General features: G+C 37.1%; 2 protein-coding genes and 1 long non-coding RNA gene across 3 annotated transcripts; 1 reads left to right on the top strand and 2 right to left on the bottom strand.

Annotated features, from left to right (window-relative positions):
* The first annotated feature begins 32 nt into the window (after positions 1-32).
* LOC134648793 (UBX domain-containing protein 1) lies at positions 33-5534 on the top strand. The gene is made up of 6 exons (XM_063503354.1): positions 33-162; positions 241-637; positions 980-1164; positions 2287-2469; positions 4712-4830; positions 5354-5534. The coding sequence occupies exons 1-6, from the start codon at positions 113-115 to the stop codon at positions 5395-5397; spliced, it is 978 nt and encodes a 325-aa protein (XP_063359424.1). The 5' UTR covers positions 33-112; the 3' UTR covers positions 5398-5534.
* A 2094-nt stretch (positions 5535-7628) lies between these two features.
* Positions 7629-8872, bottom strand: LOC134648946 (ribonuclease Oy). The gene is made up of 3 exons (XM_063503605.1): positions 8716-8872; positions 8330-8628; positions 7629-8131 (listed from the first exon to the last, which is right to left on the bottom strand). The coding sequence occupies exons 1-3, from the start codon at positions 8760-8762 to the stop codon at positions 7665-7667; spliced, it is 813 nt and encodes a 270-aa protein (XP_063359675.1). The 5' UTR covers positions 8763-8872; the 3' UTR covers positions 7629-7664.
* Positions 8873-17032: 8160 nt separating this feature from the next.
* LOC134653461 (uncharacterized) lies at positions 17033-18155 on the bottom strand. Its single transcript, XR_010097259.1, has 2 exons — positions 17687-18155; positions 17033-17292 (listed from the first exon to the last, which is right to left on the bottom strand). It is a non-coding gene; the product is annotated as an uncharacterized LOC134653461 (long non-coding RNA).
* Between the last annotated feature and the right edge of the window lie 2174 nt (positions 18156-20329).

Here is a 20329-nt window from a genome sequence, read left to right as displayed (position 1 = left end):
TTATATACTCTTTGATGACAGTCGGATCGGATTTGTTAGAAACGAATTCTGAAAACAGCTGATAAAAAGGGATTTAGTTTATTTTATGTATTGTTAATCTTCGGGCACAAATATGGCAGAAATACAAACTCTTATGGAGATGGGCTTCCCAAAAGAAAGAGCGTAAGTATGCGACACGACCTATTTCAAACACCTAGGTTATTATTTGCAGACTAATACAAGGACCTTATTGTATTCTAGGGAGAAAGCTTTAGCGGTTACTAACTTCAAGGGTGTTGAGCCGGCTATGGAGTGGCTGTTAGCACATGCTGACGACCCTGTGGAAAGCGTTGGAAATACGATTGGCTCGAGTTCACAACCAGAAGCGACTGCCGCCGAACCGGCGAGGACTACAGAGGACCCGCCGGCGTCTGAAGCCCCGGGGGCTGAGGCGAAGTCTTTCAAATGTGATGAATGCGGGAAACTTTTTAAGAATCGGGACGAAATGGAGTTCCATGCGGCGAAGACCAATCATAGCAGTTTCTCCGAGTCCACAGAGGAAAAGAAGCCTCTCACAGAAGAAGAAAAGAAGGCACAACTTGCACTACTCGAGGAGCGAATGAAACAGAAGAGAAAGGAAAGAGAGGAAAGGGATAAGGTATTATTTATATTCCTTTTTTTATCAGGTTAACCTGTCAAATCCCACGATGTGACGTCACCATAAGCGTTCTGGCTCATATATGAGCCGTGGGAGCTGACGAGTAGCTATCTTCACATTTTATTTGGGATAAGGATAATTATTTACTATTAGTATAAGTTTAATATCTTATCTTATAATTTAAATAGAAAAAATAATTACTAATGAGTTATTATAAAGTGTCCCCTGGGACCTAAATATTTGAGATTGTAACCAGTTTTATACATAATAATGATTATTTCATGGTACTTAGTCTAGCAAATCCAGAATCTGGTCAATGTATTTCACCTGTCTTCATTCTAGGCCGAGGCACTGGAGCGGGAGCGGCTGCGCATCAAGTCCGGCAAAGACATGCAGGATGCTAGGTTGCGACTGCAGGAGCAGGAAATGCAGAAACTGGTGGAGCAGCGCCGGCGCGAGAAGATAGAGGACCAAAAGGCCCGTGAACGCGTGCGAGCACAGATAGAAGCAGACAAGCAGGCTCGGAAGTAAGCTCACATTCATTTCCTAAAAATTTAGTTAGGCCTTTAACGTTTTCTGTAAAATCTAAAGCATCACTAGCTTCTGGCCAGTAACACATGTGAGTCCATTTTTTTATATGGCAACTATTTAACTCAAATAAGCTCTTATTTTGTTTCATTGTAAAAGTGTTACCAGGTAAGGCTTTTTCTTAATTTACCATATTTATTGTGACATAACTCACTGCCTGGGGCAAGGTTTCTAAAAGTATAGCAAGTGTAATCTTTACTTTACCCCAAGGGATCATTTTTGGCTATGGATCAAGATCACCCTATAATATGTGTGGTTTAGAAGCAAAAGGTGCTACTTCATAGAGGTGCGAATTACTAGCTTTGACTTTAAAAATGATTAGTGACCCCCTGCATAGAAGTTTGTATGCAAAGGTGTTAAGTGAACAGTATTGTTGACTATACATGTCTTTAAGATAAAATCTTTGTAAAATTATTAATTACATTATGTAGTCTTGGAATAATTAATTCTAAATTCAGAGTCCGATATGGATGGCCACCTTAAGCCATTTAAACTTACCTTTTTACTGTCCAAACTGTAATGATCACTCTTTCATTTGAATATTGATAGAAAATAACAGAGATCGCACGAAGAACCGACAACCGCTGGGGTAAACGTGTTCTTGAGTGGAGACCACGACTCGGCAAACGTAGTGTAGGACGCCCTCCGACCAGGTGGGATGACGATCTGTGAAAGACTGCAGGCAGATGCTGGATGCACAAGCTGAGGACAGGGCGCTATGGCGCTCTTTAGGGGAGGGCTATGTCCAGCAGTGGACTACTATAGCCTGATGATGATGATGAACAGAGATGGAGTTCCTGTATATGTTGGCTTTATTTTTTTCTTATAATGTAATATGTATAATCTACTCCATGGCTTCCATGTTTGTATAATATCCATGTATCCATGTAATATGTAAGTACAGAACTTAGTAAGAGGAAATATATTGTTACATAGAATAAGCAGTTTTTCATCTTATGAATAAGGAAACTATAGGTCTATTTACGGCTGCTTAATCTACTGGTTAATGTTAAAGAATGACTGTTTGTTTCTCAATAAAAAAAAATCTGTTCTTATTTCAGACTAGCAGCGGCAGGGCAGCCGATCCCGGAGGCCGCGCCGGCGCCGGCCCCGGCCCCGGCGGCCGCGCCGGCGGCGCCCGTGCCGCGCCCGAGCTACGAGCAGGCGCGCATACAGCTGCGGCTGCCCGACGGCTCGGCGCTCGCGCACACCTTCGGCGCCAAGGAGCAGCTCGCCGCCGTCAAGTACGTTTATTCCTATTGTAGACTTAGGGCCAATTGCACCGACCACATTTAATAGACTGATCAACGTCAGCCGGCGCGCCCCGGCGCTTTACTTTGAAACTTTACATACAATAAAATTTTGCGTACTCTTTAACGATGGCTAACGGTTTGGTGCAACCGACCCTTATTCTGCCATTCAGTACCATTCATAGAACCTTTCCGAGCATATTGGAGGAATAGTACATTACTGCAGACGCCGGGAAAGAAGGGCTTGCCGGGTGAGTAGGTATAGCCGGCCGACCGTAGGGAGGCCGGATAGTGATACGAAGCCGGCAAGACCTTTTCACGGCTAGGCATGTATAGTGCTTTTCTCAAACATGCAATGAAATAAAAAAATACACCACTCAAAAAAACAAATTTATAATCTTTATAATAAAAATCCAACTTCACAACAAAAGTTTTTTAATTTTTCTTCCAATCCCGCCATAATTGTTTTTTTTTTACGGAAGTCGTCCGTATTTCTCGTGTGTAGTGTTCGAATAGACCTTATTAGGGCCATTATGTACACAATCTAATAATAAGAATCTCAATTTCTATAAATAAAATAAATGCAGAGGATTTTAAATATTGTCTATGGTCTCTGGTGACTTACGTATAGACAAAATTTTAAATTTATTCATCAACACATTGAATCATACAGATTCGTATTCTTAATATCAGTACGTTCGTGTATAACAGGCGTTAACACGGATATTTTGGTCCGATAACCATTCATTCACCAAAAATATAAAATATATATATATAATTCGGCTGTTTAGTCTGTTCATCATAGAAGGTAGCATCCTATAGAAGTGGTCTACGCGTGCCTTCGTGAGGGACAAAACATATAAATTCGACCAATCATAACGTTGCATTGCGACGCTATGATTGGTCGAATTTATTTGCTATGGTGGGCAACAAATGAATTCGACCAATCACGGTGGTCAATTTACGGTGGGGAATAAAACAAGATGTGAGACTGTGACAAGGACAAACAATAATAGCGCTTTCGCTTCTACTCCTACTGAAAGATACATAAGACTATCCCGTTCTGTCAGTTATCCCCACCACTCATGCCCAATCCAGTTATACTAGATTCATGCTGTTCATGGACACAGACCCCATGTTTACATTAGGATTTAAAAAAAATTACTTCCCGGCCTAGGCCTTCAATTTCGTATGAAATTCCTTTACAGTTCTTTGGAGTTGCTCCGCCCTAAACGTGATACTTCGAAGCCTGATATAACGCCCGGAGCGACGACATTTCATTGCATGTTTGAGAAAAATAACTTTTTCTCAAACAGAACTGTAAAGGAATTTCATACGAAATTGAAGGCCTAGGCCGGGAAGTAATTTTTTTTTTAAATTCTAATGTAAACATGGGGTCTGTGTCCATGAACAGACTAAACAGCCGAATTATATATATATATTTTTTGGTGAATGAATGGTTATCGGACCAAAATATCCGTGTTAACGCCTGTTATACACGAACGTACTGATATTAAGAATACGAATCTGTATGATTCAATGTGTTGATGAATAAATTTAAAATGTTGTCTATACGTAAGTTACCAGAGACCATAGACAATAATTAAAATCCTCTGCATTTATTTTATTTATAGAAATTGAGATTCTTATATCAGATTGTGTATAATGGCCCTAATAAGGTCTATTCGAACACTAGACACGCGAAATACGGACGACTTCCGTAAAAAAAAACTATTATGGCGGGATTGGAAGGAAAATTAAAAAACTTTTGTTGTGAAGTTGGATTTTTATTATAAAGATTATAAATTTGTTTTTTTGAGTGGTGTATTTTTTTATTTCATTGCATGTTTGAGAAAAGCACTATACATGCCTAGCCGTGAAAAGGTCTTGCCGGCTTCGTATCACTATCCGGCCTCCCTACGGTCGGCCGGCTATACCTACTCACCCGGCAAGCCCTTCTTTCCCGGCGTCTGCAGTAATGTACTATTATCCCTATTGTAGACTTAGGGCCAGTTGCACCAACCACATTTGACAGACTGATCAACGTCAGCCGGCGCGCCCCGGCGCTTTACTTTGAAACTTTCCATACAATAAAATGTTGCGTACTCTTTAACGATGGCTAACGGTTTGGTGCAACCGACCCTTATTCTGCCATTCAGTACCATTCATAGAACCTTTCCGAGCATATTGGAGAAAAAGTTATTTAAATTAACATTTAGTTTGTTACATCTTGCAGGCTGTACCTACAGATGAACTCACAAGGGTATGCTGCAGACGACAGCTTCAAGCTCATGACCACTTTCCCCAAGAAAATATTTACGCCCGAAGACTATGAGAAACCGCTAGAGTCACTAGGTAAGACGCGATATGGTCTCGCTTTTACAAGTTTAGTTTCATATTAACTTGCAAGTTGCAATGTATTATGTAAAAATGTTACATATTGAAAGAAATAGAAATACTTTTTGGCAAATGCTTGATATTACCGAGACCTGTTGCTAACGTTGACGGAAACATGTTGCACTTATAGAATTCTCTTGATAAGTCACTGTAAAGTCAATTGATATTTGGCATCGACGGCTTTAACAAAAAAGATAATCAAAAGAAATTCAGCCTCACTCGTTATTTTACTTTTTACTATAGGTATACTGATGTATTATAAAGCTTGTATTCTACCGGGGTTATTAGTGTCAGGCGTCAGGCGCGAAATTTAATGTACCTATGTATGGGATATCGATCCTTATTCGCGCTTATATTTTTAAAATTTGCCGCCTTTTACTGACAAAGCTGGCTTGCCAGAGTATATTCAGTTCTCTTTTTTAATATTCGCAATGCTACTGAGTTAAAAAAATAATAATGATCTAATTTCCTTTGCTTCCAGGACTGGTACCATCTGCGGTGATTATAGTCTCTCGAGGTCCATAAAATGACTAAATGCAATCATTCTCCATTTTATATTTAATTTGTAAAAGCATTTGTATTGATTCGGGATTGTATGAACTAAGATAATGGTGGTTTATTATTACTATTACTAGTAAATAAAGTGTCTTGTTTCTAATCTTAATCGATGTATTTTATTCTAAAAAAAATAATTGAAGTGCCCACTACAAAGTTGCGTTAGTTATAAGCATATTTGCAATTAAATAGATTGATAATAATAAGCATTAGGTACCACTTCTACTTATCTACTAAACACATCAACTTGAGTATTTATTTATGTAGGCATAGGCAATAACTTAGGAATGTTAGGTCCTCGTGCCTTATGAGTTGCGATAAAAGCGCTTCGGGCAAACGTATAATGTAGGTAGGTAGGTACATATGTTTATACTTTTACGCGCCTTACATCCTTCGAGTCGTTTCGTGACAGCCGTGGCAGGGACTATATATAGCTATTTATGCAATGATATGATAAAGACACGGAAGATAAAACCGTATACAAAGGGTTAGACACCCTTCCATGATCGCGTTTTTCATAGAAGCAGAGCGAAAAACTAAAATAGTAAATAGAGCCACCTAAAACAATTGAGGAACGTAGCTTTGAACATGCTTTGAACGTAGGTGGTAGAGGTCTTCTATATTTACTAGCTAGCCATTGCTCATAAAATAAAACAACACATAAAAATTCATTATTTATTAATAAAAATAGACAAGAGTTATTTAATTATTACAATAATTTCAGTGTTAATTTCAGAAAGCATTACTAAGCAAAGCGACTTGATCTTGAAAACCAAAAATCTGTTGTTTTTAATACCCCCACGGGGGTTGAAAAAGAGCTATGCTTTATAAAGTTTGCAAGGTTGGTAATTTGGAGTAAAAACAGTTTCTCTGTTTGATATAGCATATAGGTAGGTCATCACTGTCATCGGGTAACAATATTAAAAAGTTAGGAACCAGAACCACTAAACTTGCTCTAGTGTTGTAAATAAATGCAAACTTCTTAGACTTGAATGAAATAATTTATGTTAATTGGTTTTTGAACTAAAGAAAAGTAAAAAAAAAAACATTAGCCCATTTGGAGTGTCCTAGAATAAACAAATACATAATTGTAATAGCAAAAAAACAAAAACGTGAATGTATTAAGGTGTATTTGGGTAAAGCCGAATACTTCAAAATGTCAGCATTGTGTATTTGCGTCTCACATTTTGCTTCATGAGAGAGTGAGACGCAATGCACATTGGACAGGTGGAATACCACCCTAAGAAAGGCAAGAAGCAGAAAAATCATACAATTTATAAACAGACTAGTATTCTTACATACTACTTAGTTAAAATACTTATTATGTAGCAATTCATTTAAAAAATCTACAATGAATATTGTAGTGACATAAATTATGAATTTTTTCTGCAAAAATGTGCCATTTGCAGCAATAAATCGAAATATGTTATCTAATTTACTAACTGCAAACATTTAGCAATCAACAGTTTGAATTGATTAATTAAGATGTGTTATTAGTTGGCAATTATAAGTGCAATTAGGTATTTATCTTTGTGGCTAAAAATAGCTACTATGCTATTAATTATAGATTATAGTTCAAGATGTTTGTCAAAGAAACAACCAATTAATTGATGACATGATTACTTACACAAAATTGACATAAATAATAAATAAATAACAGCATTTATCATATTATTGTTGTTAACTTTCTGACATTTAAATTAATCTTTTAACATAATCAACACCAGAGTTAACATAAACTGAAAGATTATCATTATTATCAATTATCATATTTGAAATGAAACATGATAATGATTTAGTTTATGTGACGCCTTGGATTTATAAAGTGATATGTATTTGAATTTATCATGAAACAAATGTACAGTTTGCAACTTTGCACATAGACTATGAGGAAGGAAGTGTGAGCCCCGCTAGACTCCCATGCCAGGTGCATGGCATTGCACAGCCTTCCAGTTCCTCAGTCTCTGAAACTATGACTATTTTTATGATATAGGAGGCAAACAAGCACACAAATTGCCTGATGGTAAGCGATTACTATTGCCCACGGACACCCGCAACACCAGATGGGGTTGTAAGTGTGTTGTCGGCCTTTAAGATGGGAGTATGCTCTTTTCCTGAAGGTTTGAAGGTTGCATCAGCCCAAAAATACTGCAGACGACATTTCATTCCAGTTTAGCTGTGCGAGGCAAAGGCAGATTTCCTGTGCAAACTGTACATCTCCAAATTAAAGAAACAAATTATAGAGTGAACCATTGCAACCAAGTTATCAGTTTATACCACTGTACAAGACCAGAGGTGGTACTGTATGGCAAAAATAAGACTTTCTGGGTTCGGTCACAGTTTGTGAGTACATTGTCACTTGTTCCATGTACCACACCGTCACAGTCAACAAGCTTCAATTCCTTAGAGAAACAGATACGTATTTCAAATAAGCTGCTTATACCTTTCTCTTTTCTACATTCCACTACTGGATTCACACCAAGGTGAACCCTAATTGCATTAACTATATCCACTACATCATAACCCTTGTTCACTGAAGGTACAATATCTGCTTCGCTGAGTATGTTTGTTAAATTATAGGTTTTGTAGAATTCCAGGCCCCTGGTGAAGTATTTAAGTTCTGTATTGAAGTTCTCGAGGACCTCGGCAGCACAGGTACCATGCTTGGTCCATTCATGAGCCCATAGGGAGTATGTAGATGTGCCTAAAATAATTAGTATGATATATAAATTTAAATTTTGTATTAATCATTTAGAAAAAGCTTTGTAATTGACTGGTGTAGCAACTAAAGTTACATTTTACTATAATCAGAAACAATGTATTTTTCATGACTGACCAGCAAGACGAAGCAAAAGCAAGTGAATCAACAAAACAAATTATTTGTAATATTAATAGTATTTACCATATTCAATATTGGTCCACACATCAGTTAGTTCAGTTTCAATGGGTTTAACCGCCTCGGGATCGAAATGTGCAGAGCGATTGCAGAAAAAGGGTCCCAAAGTACCGTATTTTGTCGGCCAAACCCCATGGATAGAAAACGAATTCGGAACACTTGGCATTGTACATTTATGTGAAGGACTCTTTTCTTTCCACTCCTCACACGAAGTTGTTGGCCATTGTTGAGTGAAAATTAGCACGTCCCAATGATGATCCGTGTTGTCCTGGTAGCCCGATTTTCTTAGATGTGCAAAATCAAAGCTAAAATTGTAACGATTGGGTTACTTTCACGAATACGAGATGTGCCATGAAAAATACTAAAGTCCTTCTAAAACTGTAAATTCTTACCATGAATAAAGCACCAATATTGTTAACACACATCCAATTGGAAACATTTCGATAGCTATTTGATTACGACGATGGAATAAATAAACATTTACAATAATTTTCTATATTTTATTTGTCTACGTTACGTCCGCCAGCTAGACGTTCAAAACTATTTACGATTACGTTACGAAACGTCATTAATTCTGACATTTGTATTTCAGAGCGATCAGTTTAAGAAGACTTATTTTTTTTTTCATTTGGATAAAATAATTAAATTTATAATATACCAAATCAACCAAATCTTGTCAGTAAATAGGAACAAAAAAAACTATACTCATCCTTTTCTTTTGAGTGCTAGTACTAGTGTTAGACAAAGATAGTATGATTCTCTCTGTCTATGTTTGAAATCAAACAGACCTTTGACACACTATTATAGCTGGTCAACCAAATCTTGTCAGTAAAAAAAGGCGCGAAATTAAAATTTTCTATGGGACGATATCCCATCGCGCCTACATTTTTCAAATTTGCCGCCTTTTTCTACTGTCAAGATCTGGTTGACCAAGTAGGTATATATGACTATATCTAACGTGTTTCCAACACATGTCGCTAGGTGTCGTTAGTGTGAACTTGATATCACGATATCACGTAGAGTCCGTGCGGAACACGCGGAAAGAGAAGAAGTCGTGGAATGTATGGGGCCCACAGAAGGTAGGATCCTATTAAAGTGGCATACGCGTGCCTCCGTGAGGGACAAAACATAGGCAATGCGACACTATGATTGGTCGAATTTATTTGTTGCCCACCATTAATACCATAATTCATACTAATTTATGGTGGGGAATAAAAAAAAAGTGAGACTGTGACAAGGACATACAATAATAGCGCTTTCGCTGCTACTCCTACTGAAAGATACATAAGATCCCGTTCGGTACGGTCATTTCCCCCCACCTCTCATGGGGCCCAATACATTCCACGACTCTTCTCTTTCCGAACAGACTCTAAAGGCCCCAGTACACGATGGGCCAACGCCGGCCACTCCAAGGGACGCAGCCATACGGTAGAATGAGATAGCAATATCACTTGCTCCCTCTAACGCATAAATGCGTCCCTTGGAGTGGCCGGCGTTGGCCCATCGTGTAGAGGAGCCATTATATTCTTTCTCCGAAATGTGTTAAATTTTTTAAACATCAGTAAGTGTTGCCATCTAGACGAGAATAGACCAAAGGTATGGTAGTCCGACCAGTGGGTCGTGTCACAAAAAAAACGCGGGAATTTCAGTACAAACCAGGTGCGGTTTGTATAACCAGGTGAGGCAATAAAATTACTATGAAATTAAATGACGGCTTGAAACTGACAGCTTATTTGATAGGAAAAAAAGTTGCCATATAAAGAATTTAAAACGAGCAACAATGGTTGCACTCCGGGAGTGCCGATAGAAGTGAAAACTCACCTCACTATGTTACCGACGGCCGGTAACACGATACATACGTTTAGCGTAGGTATTCTATTTATTTATTATATATGTATTATTTTATCATTCTCAAATAAGATCACACTTTTTCATTGACTCGTTTATTTACATACTGCCATGACAACGTCAAATTATTTGAACATACGAGGGTTGTTTGAGAAGTAACTTGGTTTCATATCAAAAAATAATAAAATTGCAAATGTATTTATTTTATTTCTCTACGTAATCCCTCCGAAGTTCTACGCACTTGTCCCAACGAGTCTGCAACTTCTCTATGCCTTCACGGAAGTGCGTTTCTTCAAGGGCCTCGAAATACGCATTGACCTCCCATATAACCTCCTCATCGGACTTAAAATTTCGCCCTAAGAGAAATGTTTTCAGTTTCGGGAAGAGGTGATAGTCCGACGAAGCCAAATCTGGTGAATATGTGGGGTGTGGAAGAAGTTCCAATCGTAACTCCGACAATTTTTGTGCAGCGACACGACTTGAATGCACCGGAGCGTAGTCAGGGGCGTATTTACCCTAGGGCCAAGGGGGCCATGGCCCGGAGCGGCAGACCGCGGGGGGCGGCGAAGCCGCCTCCTCGCGGCTTTTTCTGGGCGCCTTTTATAATCAAACTTAGCTATATTTTTTATTATATTTTAATTGACATTTAAATTAATAAACAAACGAACGCATCAAACCCCACCAATTGCTTAAAATATCTACCAACAAGTACCTAAATTAAGCAACATTTTCGTTCAAGAAGTATTAGTACGGCGCATGTAGGGCGTGATCACCGCCTACGAAAATAAAATGAGCTTGAGGCAACTAAGCTTACTCATAAAAAATAAGGGCCTTAAAGAAGCATTCCCATATGTAGAAATTGCATTGCGCATTTTTCTTTGCACCGCAGTGACTAATTACAGTGCAGAACGATCATTTTCTGCACTCAAAAGAATAAAAAAATTATCTACGCTCCAGGGCCCGGCCAGGCGGCCACATGTCAGCGGTGCGACGCCGCCGCCGCCGCGCGGCGTCGCCCGCCGATGCCGAGCGGCGTGCGGCGACGCGTGCGATGCCGCGCTGCATAGTAAAATATAAAATTCGACTACCAGTTGTTTGATGGATCCCTTCATAGCGATAGCGGTTCGCCAAAAAACGCTGCAAATGGTGTTAAAGGTATGAAAATCGGTACGATTGATCTTTAGGACATTTGAAACAATTTGACCCGAAGCACCAACAAATAAAAAAAACGAGAGGATTTATGACGTCATCTTTTTTTGTATAGAATAAAAAAAAATTGTTTAGAAACCTATCGTGTGTGGTATTACACGAAAGGTCTTTCTGAGCCGATTCCAAAAATATATCACATCATTACATTTGAGTACATATTTTTTTTTAATTATAATAAAACTAATTTTCAAGACATACCAAGTTTGAGCTTCTCCAGATACAATACCGTTAAAATTGTTTTGTAAAATATACCTCAAATTATACCTAATATCCACATGTCTAATCCTAATAAATCAATTTTGAAAATATTTACATTTAGTTTTTTTTTTTAATTTTTAAATATCCTCATATTAGGTATAATTTGAGGTATATTTTACAAAAAAATATTGAATGGTATTATCTGGAGAAGCCCAAACTTATTGGTATGTTTTGAAAATTATTTTTATTATAATAAAAAAAAATGACTGAAGTGTAATGATATGATATATTTTTAGAATCGGCTCAGAAAGCCCTTTCGATTAATAGCACACACGATAGGTTTCTAAACATTTTTTTAAAATTCCATACAAAAAATAGTTGACGTCCTTATCTCGTTTTTTTATTTGTTGGTGCTTCGGGTCAAATTGTTTCAAATGTCCTAAAGATCAATCGTACCGATTTTCATACCTTTAACATCATTTGCAGCATTTTACTGAATTTCTCGGTGTACTGCCAGCGCTATCACACGTGTTCTGCTCTTGCTGCCGTTAAGAAGCGAAGAAATAAAAAAACAATTGAAAAGAAAAAATTGGGTGAACCCATATCTTCGTATAATGAATGAAGATGGAAATCATTTCAAAAGAAAATACGAGGCGTTGAAGATGACTGAAAATAAATTTTACAGTACATATGGGGCTACTTTTCCGCACTAGTGCGTAGAATAGCACTTTTCGTGCGTATGTCGAAACTTTAAAGTGCCATATGTACTGTAAAACGTTGTTCGATACACGTGCGAATAGGTAATTCGCAACTCGTGTCGATTTAAAACACTCCCTTCGGTCGTGTTTTAATTTATCGCCACTCGTTTCGAATTTCCTCTTTTTCGCACTTGTATCGAAAATAACTATTATAACTAGATATTTTCGAATGTCTGTGCCGTGTTTTGAAGAACTTTTAAGCAAAATATCACCTCGACAACAGCAAGAGCAGAACACGTGTGAAGGGATTCATGGCTGATCAAACAACTGGTACCTAGTCGAATTTTTATTTTTTACTATGCAGCGCGGCATCGCACGCGGCGACGCACGCCGCTCGGCGGCACCGCTAAATTTTGCGGTGCGGCGGGCGACGCCGCAGAGCGGTTTGCGGCGCCGCTGATGTCGCACCGCTGACATGTGGCCGGGCCCATCAGCGAAGAGCGCCTGAATAGCTTAGCTCTTCTTAATATAGAAGCTGAGCTGACAAACGTTTTAAATTACGACAGCGTCATTGATGATTTCATCAACCAATTTGTACATAGGAAAACAATGTAAATGCCTATGTGAGTAAATGTTAAATGTTTAGTTTTTTTTTATTTCACACCCCAAAGGTACTTGTTGCAGGTTTCTTCCTAAATAAAATACTTTATTGTCACTGATGAAGGGGGGCGGCAAATCAAAATGGCCCGGGGCGCCAAATTTGTAAATACGCCTCTGAGCGTAGTCATGGTGGATTCTTTGGCGGGAACTTGAAAAAAGTTGTCGGAAAATTTTCGCTCCAACTTTTAGAATTGCGATTTATTAGTTTAAAGTAGTTGAAACTAACTTAACTTGTATATATTTAATGTAAAATTTTGTAAATAATTATAGTTAGTGTATAAACAATGGCAGGTGGCGAGGGGGGCGGGGAAAACCCGCCCACCCTCAAGCGCTCCAAAACCGACGGCCAAGGCGGCACGGACGATGGCGGCGGGGGTGAGCAATCTAATAGTGCTTATTTACCGTACTTTAAACCGGACTACAAAAGACTATACCCTGAGAACTCGGGAAAACTAGAATTTAAAGTTTTTGTCGAACATGTGGACGCAAAGGACAGATTGGGAAATAAAAGTCCAATATTTCTCAACCACATATTCACAAATGGCATAAAAGGTGTAACGGCTATACAGCGCGTAAACGCTAACAAAATTGCAGTCGTTTTCAAGCAATATAATAATGCAAACAATTTTCTAAACAACACTGCATTTTTGACCCAAAATAACATGAAGGCGTACATACCGGCGACCCAAATCGAAAAAACTGGGATAATCAGATTTGTGCCAGTCAATATCTCTAACAAGGATTTATACACAAAGTTGAGCTCTATTTATGAGATCATAGCGGTTCGCCGCTTCACGAAAAAAGTCGGACAGGATCGTGTTCCCTTACAGACAGTGAGCATTACGTTCTTGTCTCATGTACTACCGGACAATGTACAGTACGATTTATTCTCGTACAGAATCTTTGAATATGTGCCTCCACTACTGCAATGTTTCAAATGCTTTAAATTTAATCATGCAGCTAAAGTATGTAACGGAAAACAGCGTTGCTCCATTTGCTCTGGCGACCACTTTTATAAGGAGTGTGACAAACCTAATGAGTTATGTTGTGCCAATTATAGCGGCCCCCACTTGGCAATTTCAAAAGCTTGTCCTGTAAAACTTAAAAAAATAATGGAAAAGAAGACAAACATCACATATGCTTCTAAGGCTGAAACGAGAAAAGTTGAGTTTCCGGCTTTACCTGACAAAAACAAAACTGTAAGACCTGAAAAAACCCCAAAAACACAAACGCAAAAAACCGTTTCTTCTACACCAGCAGAAACCCCTAAATTTGACATTAAAAAAGAATTGTTACAGAATACAGATTTAATGAATGCACTGGTTAGCACTCTTATAGAATTAGCCAACAAGACCGATTCTAGCCCAATCACTAATAGTTGTATTAAAGATATGCTTATTAAAAACATTAAATAATGGATCCTACACACATTCGTATTGCTCAATTCAATGTTCAATCTATTTCAAATAAAAAACCGTTGCTAATTAACTTTTTAAAAGTAAATAATATTGATGTTTGTCTTCTTAATGAAACCTGGTTAAAGCCAACTACTGCTTTTAGAATACCTAATTATAATATTTACTGCAAGTATGGTAACAATGGACGTGGCGGAGTTGCTATACTTGTTAAAAATATATACAAACATACTTTTATACAGACTAACTTTTATGAAAGTATTCAAAATGTAGCGATCTCTATTGTGACTGACTTAGGGCCTTTATCAGTTTTATGTGTGTACTGTCCACCAAACCGTCCACACATAAGGCTAAATAGACTTAAAAATATAATTGAGAAATTACCAACACCTATAATAATAGCAGGAGATATCAATGCACATCATACAGCGTTTGGTTGCGCTACTAACCAATCGCGGGGTAACACCCTGTTCGATATTATAAGTGACTTAGACTTATGTATCTTAAATGACGGAAACCCAACTACAGTTACTTACCCCAGTCGAAATCCTTCAGCGATCGATGTTAGCTTCTGCAGTGCGAGTATAGCACCTATGTGCGAGTGGCAAGTCCATGATGACCCTATGGGCAGCGATCACTACCCTACTATAGTCAGTATATTAACATCTCTTGAAAAATATCAAATAAATGATCCAATAGATAAATTTATATACACTAAAGCTGACTGGAACAAATATAAAGAGCTATCAGAAGAGGTATTCTCTAATTTTCCTTTAAATGAGAATAATGATCCTATACAATTATATGACAAATTTAGTTCTGAACTCCAATTCTTAAAGATACAATGTATTCCAAAACTTACTAAAAATACAAACTTTATTAGCAGACCGCCGGTTCCTTGGTGGAATAAAAAATGTGAGGATAGTGTCATTAAAGCCTATGAGGCATTAAAATATTACAGGGCGAATCCATCTTTAGAAAACTATATTTCGTACAAGAAACTTAATGCTCTTAAAAACGCACAATAGCAGAGGAAAGAACTAGTAGTTGGCGTAGTTTTTGTGCTTCTTTAAATCGATGTACACCTATTGGGTTAATATGGAACAATATTAAACGTTTTAAGGGATTAAAATCTAAGCAGATAATTAAAAATGATGAATTTATAGAACCATTTATAACTAAGTTAACCCAAGGTTGTAGTAACGATCCTAGCTCTATAGAAAGTTTATTTGAAAGTAACAATGAGAATAATGAGTCTAAGTATCTTATTGAACCTTTTACTTGGGAGGAATTTGTTGTAAGTCTGCAATCTAGGAAGAATACTACCCCAGGCTTAGATGATATACCATACCTGCTTTTAAAGAAGCTGCATGTTAATGGTCAACAAGTTTTGCTAAAAATAATGAATTTACTTTGGTTACAAGGGAAAATACCTCAATCTTGGAAAACACAATGTGTAATACCTATTTTAAAACCAGACAAACCTCCTAGTGAGGCCAATTCTTATAGACCTATTTCTCTATCATCATGTATTGGTAAAGTTTTTGAGAATATGATAAAGACTAGACTTGATTGGTATGTTGAGGCAAACAATATACTGCCTCCATTTCAAAACGGCTTTCGACGAGGTAGAAGCTGTTCTGACAGCTTCATATCTCTTATATCGGATTTAAAATTAGCTAACTATAACAAGTCACATGCTGTTTGTATATTTTTAGATGTACAAGGAGCATTTGACAATGTTGATCCTACAATACTTGTTAAAGTTCTATCTAATATTAAAATCCCTGGGAAATTATGCAAGTGGATATTCAATTTCTTAGACGATAGAGAGCTATATGTAAAATTTAATAACATACTCCATGGACCACGACAAGTTTTCAAAGGCACAATGCAAGGAGCAACGCTGTCTCCTCTTCTGTATAATTTGTATACTAGTGATATTGACTCATTTGTAAATAGTTCTAATGTTAATATACTGCAATTTGCAGATGATCTTGTAATATATTCTATTAATTCAAATTTAGATGTAGCTAAAGCACATATTAATAACGCACTAAATGAACTTTATGTTTATTATAATAATTACTTACACTTAAAGATAAACCCTGACAAAAGCAAGTTACTAATATTGAGCAAGGACACAACAAATGTAAATATTGTATATAATAATGAGATTATTAGAGAAGTCCCTTCTCATAAGTTTCTAGGTGTAGTCATAGATAATCATTTAAAATTTGACCTACATGCTAAGCACATAATCTCTAATTCTGTTAGAGGTTTAAATGTTTTGAGATGTCTTGCCGGTATATCTTGGGGCGCAGACCCTCAAGTACTATCCTTACTGTATAAAACCCTTGTCAGAAGTCACTTTGACTATAGTTTTCTTGTACATATGAATACTGAACACACACATAAATTAGAAATAATTCAAAATAAGGCAATGCGAATAATATCAGGGGCAATGTGTTCAACCCCTATAAAAGCAATGGAAGTAGAGACTAAAACAATGCCTTTACCTGTTCGATGGGTGTTGTTAGCTTATAGATATTTAATTAAGATATATGCTAAAGATAATCAAAGTGTAATAAGAAGTATAAAGGGTCATCCCAGGATCCCTAAGTTAACAGCATTACTCTTACAGGTGGAAGCTAAGTTTTGTAATATATATAAAAATGAAATTTGGCCATGTTATGAAGATAGCTTTAATAGTAAACTTTTAAACATTACAGTATGCACAAAATCTATCAATAATAATACTGACTTTCTACATTTCTTGTCACAAATTCCCAATTACTATAAGTTATACACAGATGGTAGTAAAGCAGAGTCTCATGTCCGAAGTGCCGTGTATGATCCTCAAACTAAATTTGTACAGAGCTTTAGGTTGCACGATTTATGTTCCATATTTACGGCTGAAGCGTATGCTGTATTTGAAGCCCTGAAAGTTATAATAAGAGTGTCAGAATATAAGCATTTCTTTATTTTCACTGATTCACTTAGCTTAATCTATGGATTACAGAATAATCAATTGCATTATAAAGATAATTTTATCTTGTATAATATTAAAAAGATGTTATTACAATTGAAAAACATTAATGTAAATATAAACTTTATGTGGATTCCATCCCATACTGGTATAACAGGCAATGAAGCTGCAGATAAAGCTGCTTATTTAGGTATTAACGAATTAGATGTAAGATGTAGTACTAGAATTCCACTAACTGATTGTCAAGCTTCTGTTAAGACTGATGTTGTGAAGATGTGGATAGATATATGGACTAAAGATAGAGAGACAAAAGGAAGATGGTACGCTAGTATTCAAACCGACTTACCTGGAAAGCCTTGGTATGAGAAGATAAAGATAGGAAGTCGTAGCTTTATTACCACAATCAATAGATTGAGGTTTGGTCACAACTGTGCACCAGCGCACTTAGCCAGATTTTCGATTATAGCCGATGGTACATGTCCTCACTGCCAGAATGGTAGCATTGCAGATGTTGAACACCTTATATTTAAATGCCAAGTGTTTGCGTTTGAAAGACTCATCCTTGCAAGTGAATTAAGTGAAGTGTTTGATAATAATGTCCCCCGCCGCCTCAACGACATTCTTAAAAACGTTGACAGTTACGTTCCGTTATACAAGTATATCAAAAATACAGCGTTGAAGATTTAAAGTGAAGTGTTTTAACAAAATTACTAGTGCATTCTCTGCCATTTAACTCTTTAAATGAAGTGTTTTAAAAATAGCAAAACAAAGACTTGGCTTAAAGGACTCGCATCCAGGCCATAACTGTTTAAAAAAAAAAAAAAAAAAAAGTAGTCATGGTGAAAAATCACATTATTTTTTGCCAAACCTGGACGTTTTTCAGCTATTGCCGCCTGTAACTGATCCAAAAGTGATGCGTAGTATGCTCCAGTTATAGTTTTTCCCTTGGCCAGGTAGGCAATTAAAAGTATCCCTTTGCGTCCCAAAACACAGACGCCATCACCTTTCCAGCAGACGGAATGCATATGGCTTTCTTTGGAGTTGGCTCACCATGACCAGCCCATTGTTTCGACTGATGTTTCGTCTCCGGGATGTAGTGATGGATCCAGGTTCCATCCATAGTAACAAAACGGCGAATAAAATCTGTTGGATTTTTTTAAACACCTGCAAATTTTCATTAGATGTTCACATGCGAATACGCATTTGTTCTGGAGTCAGTAATCGCGGCACTTACCTTACACAAAGCTTTTTCTTGTGCAAATCGTCGTGTAAAATAAAATGCACCCGCTCAGAAGAGATGTTTGTGGCTTCAGCTAATTCGCGTATTTTCAATCTTCGGTCGGCTAAAACTAAATCATGGATTTTATCGATGATTTCGGGTAAAAGTGCTGTTTTCGGGACTCCAGTGCGAGGTGCATCTTTAATGCATGTCCTGCCTCGCTTAAACTCATTTACGCAAAGTCAAATCGTTCCCTAGGAAGGACACGAACTACCCAACGTAGGTAAAATCCTTTTATGGATTTGTTTCACAGTTTTGCCTTCCAAAAAAAGAACTGAAAAACTCCACGAATTCCAATTTTCTCCATTTTCCCGCGTAACTCAGACCAGTTTTGTTTGAACTACTGTCAAATGTCAAATTCCTGCCAAAAATGACATGACGCCACATATTAAATATGTTTAATTACTAAACTAAATCAATACATACAGAGTTGACGCCAACGCCATCTATACGTAGGCGAAACAAGTTACTTCTCAAATTACCCTCGTAGGTAAAGAGTCTTGAAAAGGAGTCCGCAACATAAATGTCAAATAACATTGAGTTTTTCTTTATTGATTTAAATGCCATTTAAAATATGAGTGGCCACCTTACGGGGCTTACGGTCACGTGATCGCCTTACGCCCGTTACGGCGGGCCTATGCATAGAATTAGAATAGACAAGAACAACTGTCAATCTTCAAAAGTGCGACCAAAAATGAAATGCAAGTGTGTGCGTAAATTGTCTATGTGAGATCAAAAATAGTGATGTCATGTTACAACATATTAATAATCTGTCGGTGTTTGATTGCTTTATCGACTACTTTTTCAAATGTATTATTTTAAACGTTAAAATTCTACGACATTATGATGTATAAAATAAACTAGAGATGCCCCGAATAGTGGTTTTGGCCGAATAACGAATACCGAATATTCGGCCCCTCTCTCGGCCGAATACCGAATATTCGGCATGACATGCGAACATTTTGAGTCACAATTATTATGAAACCTGATCGCTAACAAAGCTCAACCTTAGCTAAGATATATTTTTGTTGAAAAGCATTAATGAATAGAGTCAAACAAAACAGACTCATGATAAAAATGAAATGTTTTTTAATCAAGAAATGCTCAAAAAAGGGTGTTCGTATTTACCAACCTTCCAAGAACACATTATAAATATTCCTACATAGTTTTTGGTTATTTTTATTGTGCAATTTTTCTTTTTAAGTAGGTGCAACAGATATTCGGTATTCGGCCGAATAGTAGGCAACATTCGGCCTAATACCGAATATTCGGCAAAGTGGCCGAATAGGCCGAATACCGAATAGTTGCCGAATATTCGCGGATCAAAATCATTACAGCCTTATCTTAGTCTAACTCTTACTGTGTTGGAAAGTGAAGTTTAAATTTACTGCTAAACATCTGCACCTTCAAAATGGTATAACAATCGTTATTATTTGAAGTCGGTTATAAAGGTTAATATCTTAATTATGTCTCGTGAAGAAATGATTACATAGCTATTAATATACCGACAAGTTATCGATACTGTCATCTGAACATTTTGTCAAGCCCTAGCGTAAAGTAACAGTTTATGTTTTTACACAATATATTTTAAATTATTGAGTAATATGATAAAATATTAGCACACAAAGGAAGAAAAACTTATAATCAACTGTATAAACCGGCTTCTTACACTTTTTATGCTGTTAATTTGACAAAATATCGTTAAGAAAA

This window comes from Cydia amplana, chromosome 1, assembly GCF_948474715.1.
Source record: "Cydia amplana chromosome 1, ilCydAmpl1.1, whole genome shotgun sequence".
NCBI classification, from domain to species: domain Eukaryota; kingdom Metazoa; phylum Arthropoda; class Insecta; order Lepidoptera; family Tortricidae; genus Cydia; species Cydia amplana.
This window is presented reverse-complemented; position numbering and strand designations above follow the sequence as displayed.

Bases quoted from the DNA above. Each gene is read 5' to 3' on its own strand.
- LOC134648793 (XM_063503354.1), top strand. From the start codon at position 113: ATGGCAGAAATACAAACTCTTATGGAGATGGGCTTCCCAAAAGAAAGA. The intron at 163-240 runs GTAAGTATGCGA...ATTGTATTCTAG, and splicing joins GGCTTCCCAAAAGAAAGAGC to GGAGAAAGCTTTAGCGGTTA. The intron at 4,831-5,353 runs GTAAGACGCGAT...CTTTGCTTCCAG, and splicing joins GAAACCGCTAGAGTCACTAG to GACTGGTACCATCTGCGGTG.
- LOC134648946 (XM_063503605.1), bottom strand. From the start codon at position 8,762: ATGTTTCCAATTGGATGTGTGTTAACAATATTGGTGCTTTATTCATG. The intron at 8,629-8,715 runs GTAAGAATTTAC...TTACAATTTTAG, and splicing joins ATATTGGTGCTTTATTCATG to CTTTGATTTTGCACATCTAA. The intron at 8,132-8,329 runs GTAAATACTATT...TAATTATTTTAG, and splicing joins GTGGACCAATATTGAATATG to GCACATCTACATACTCCCTA.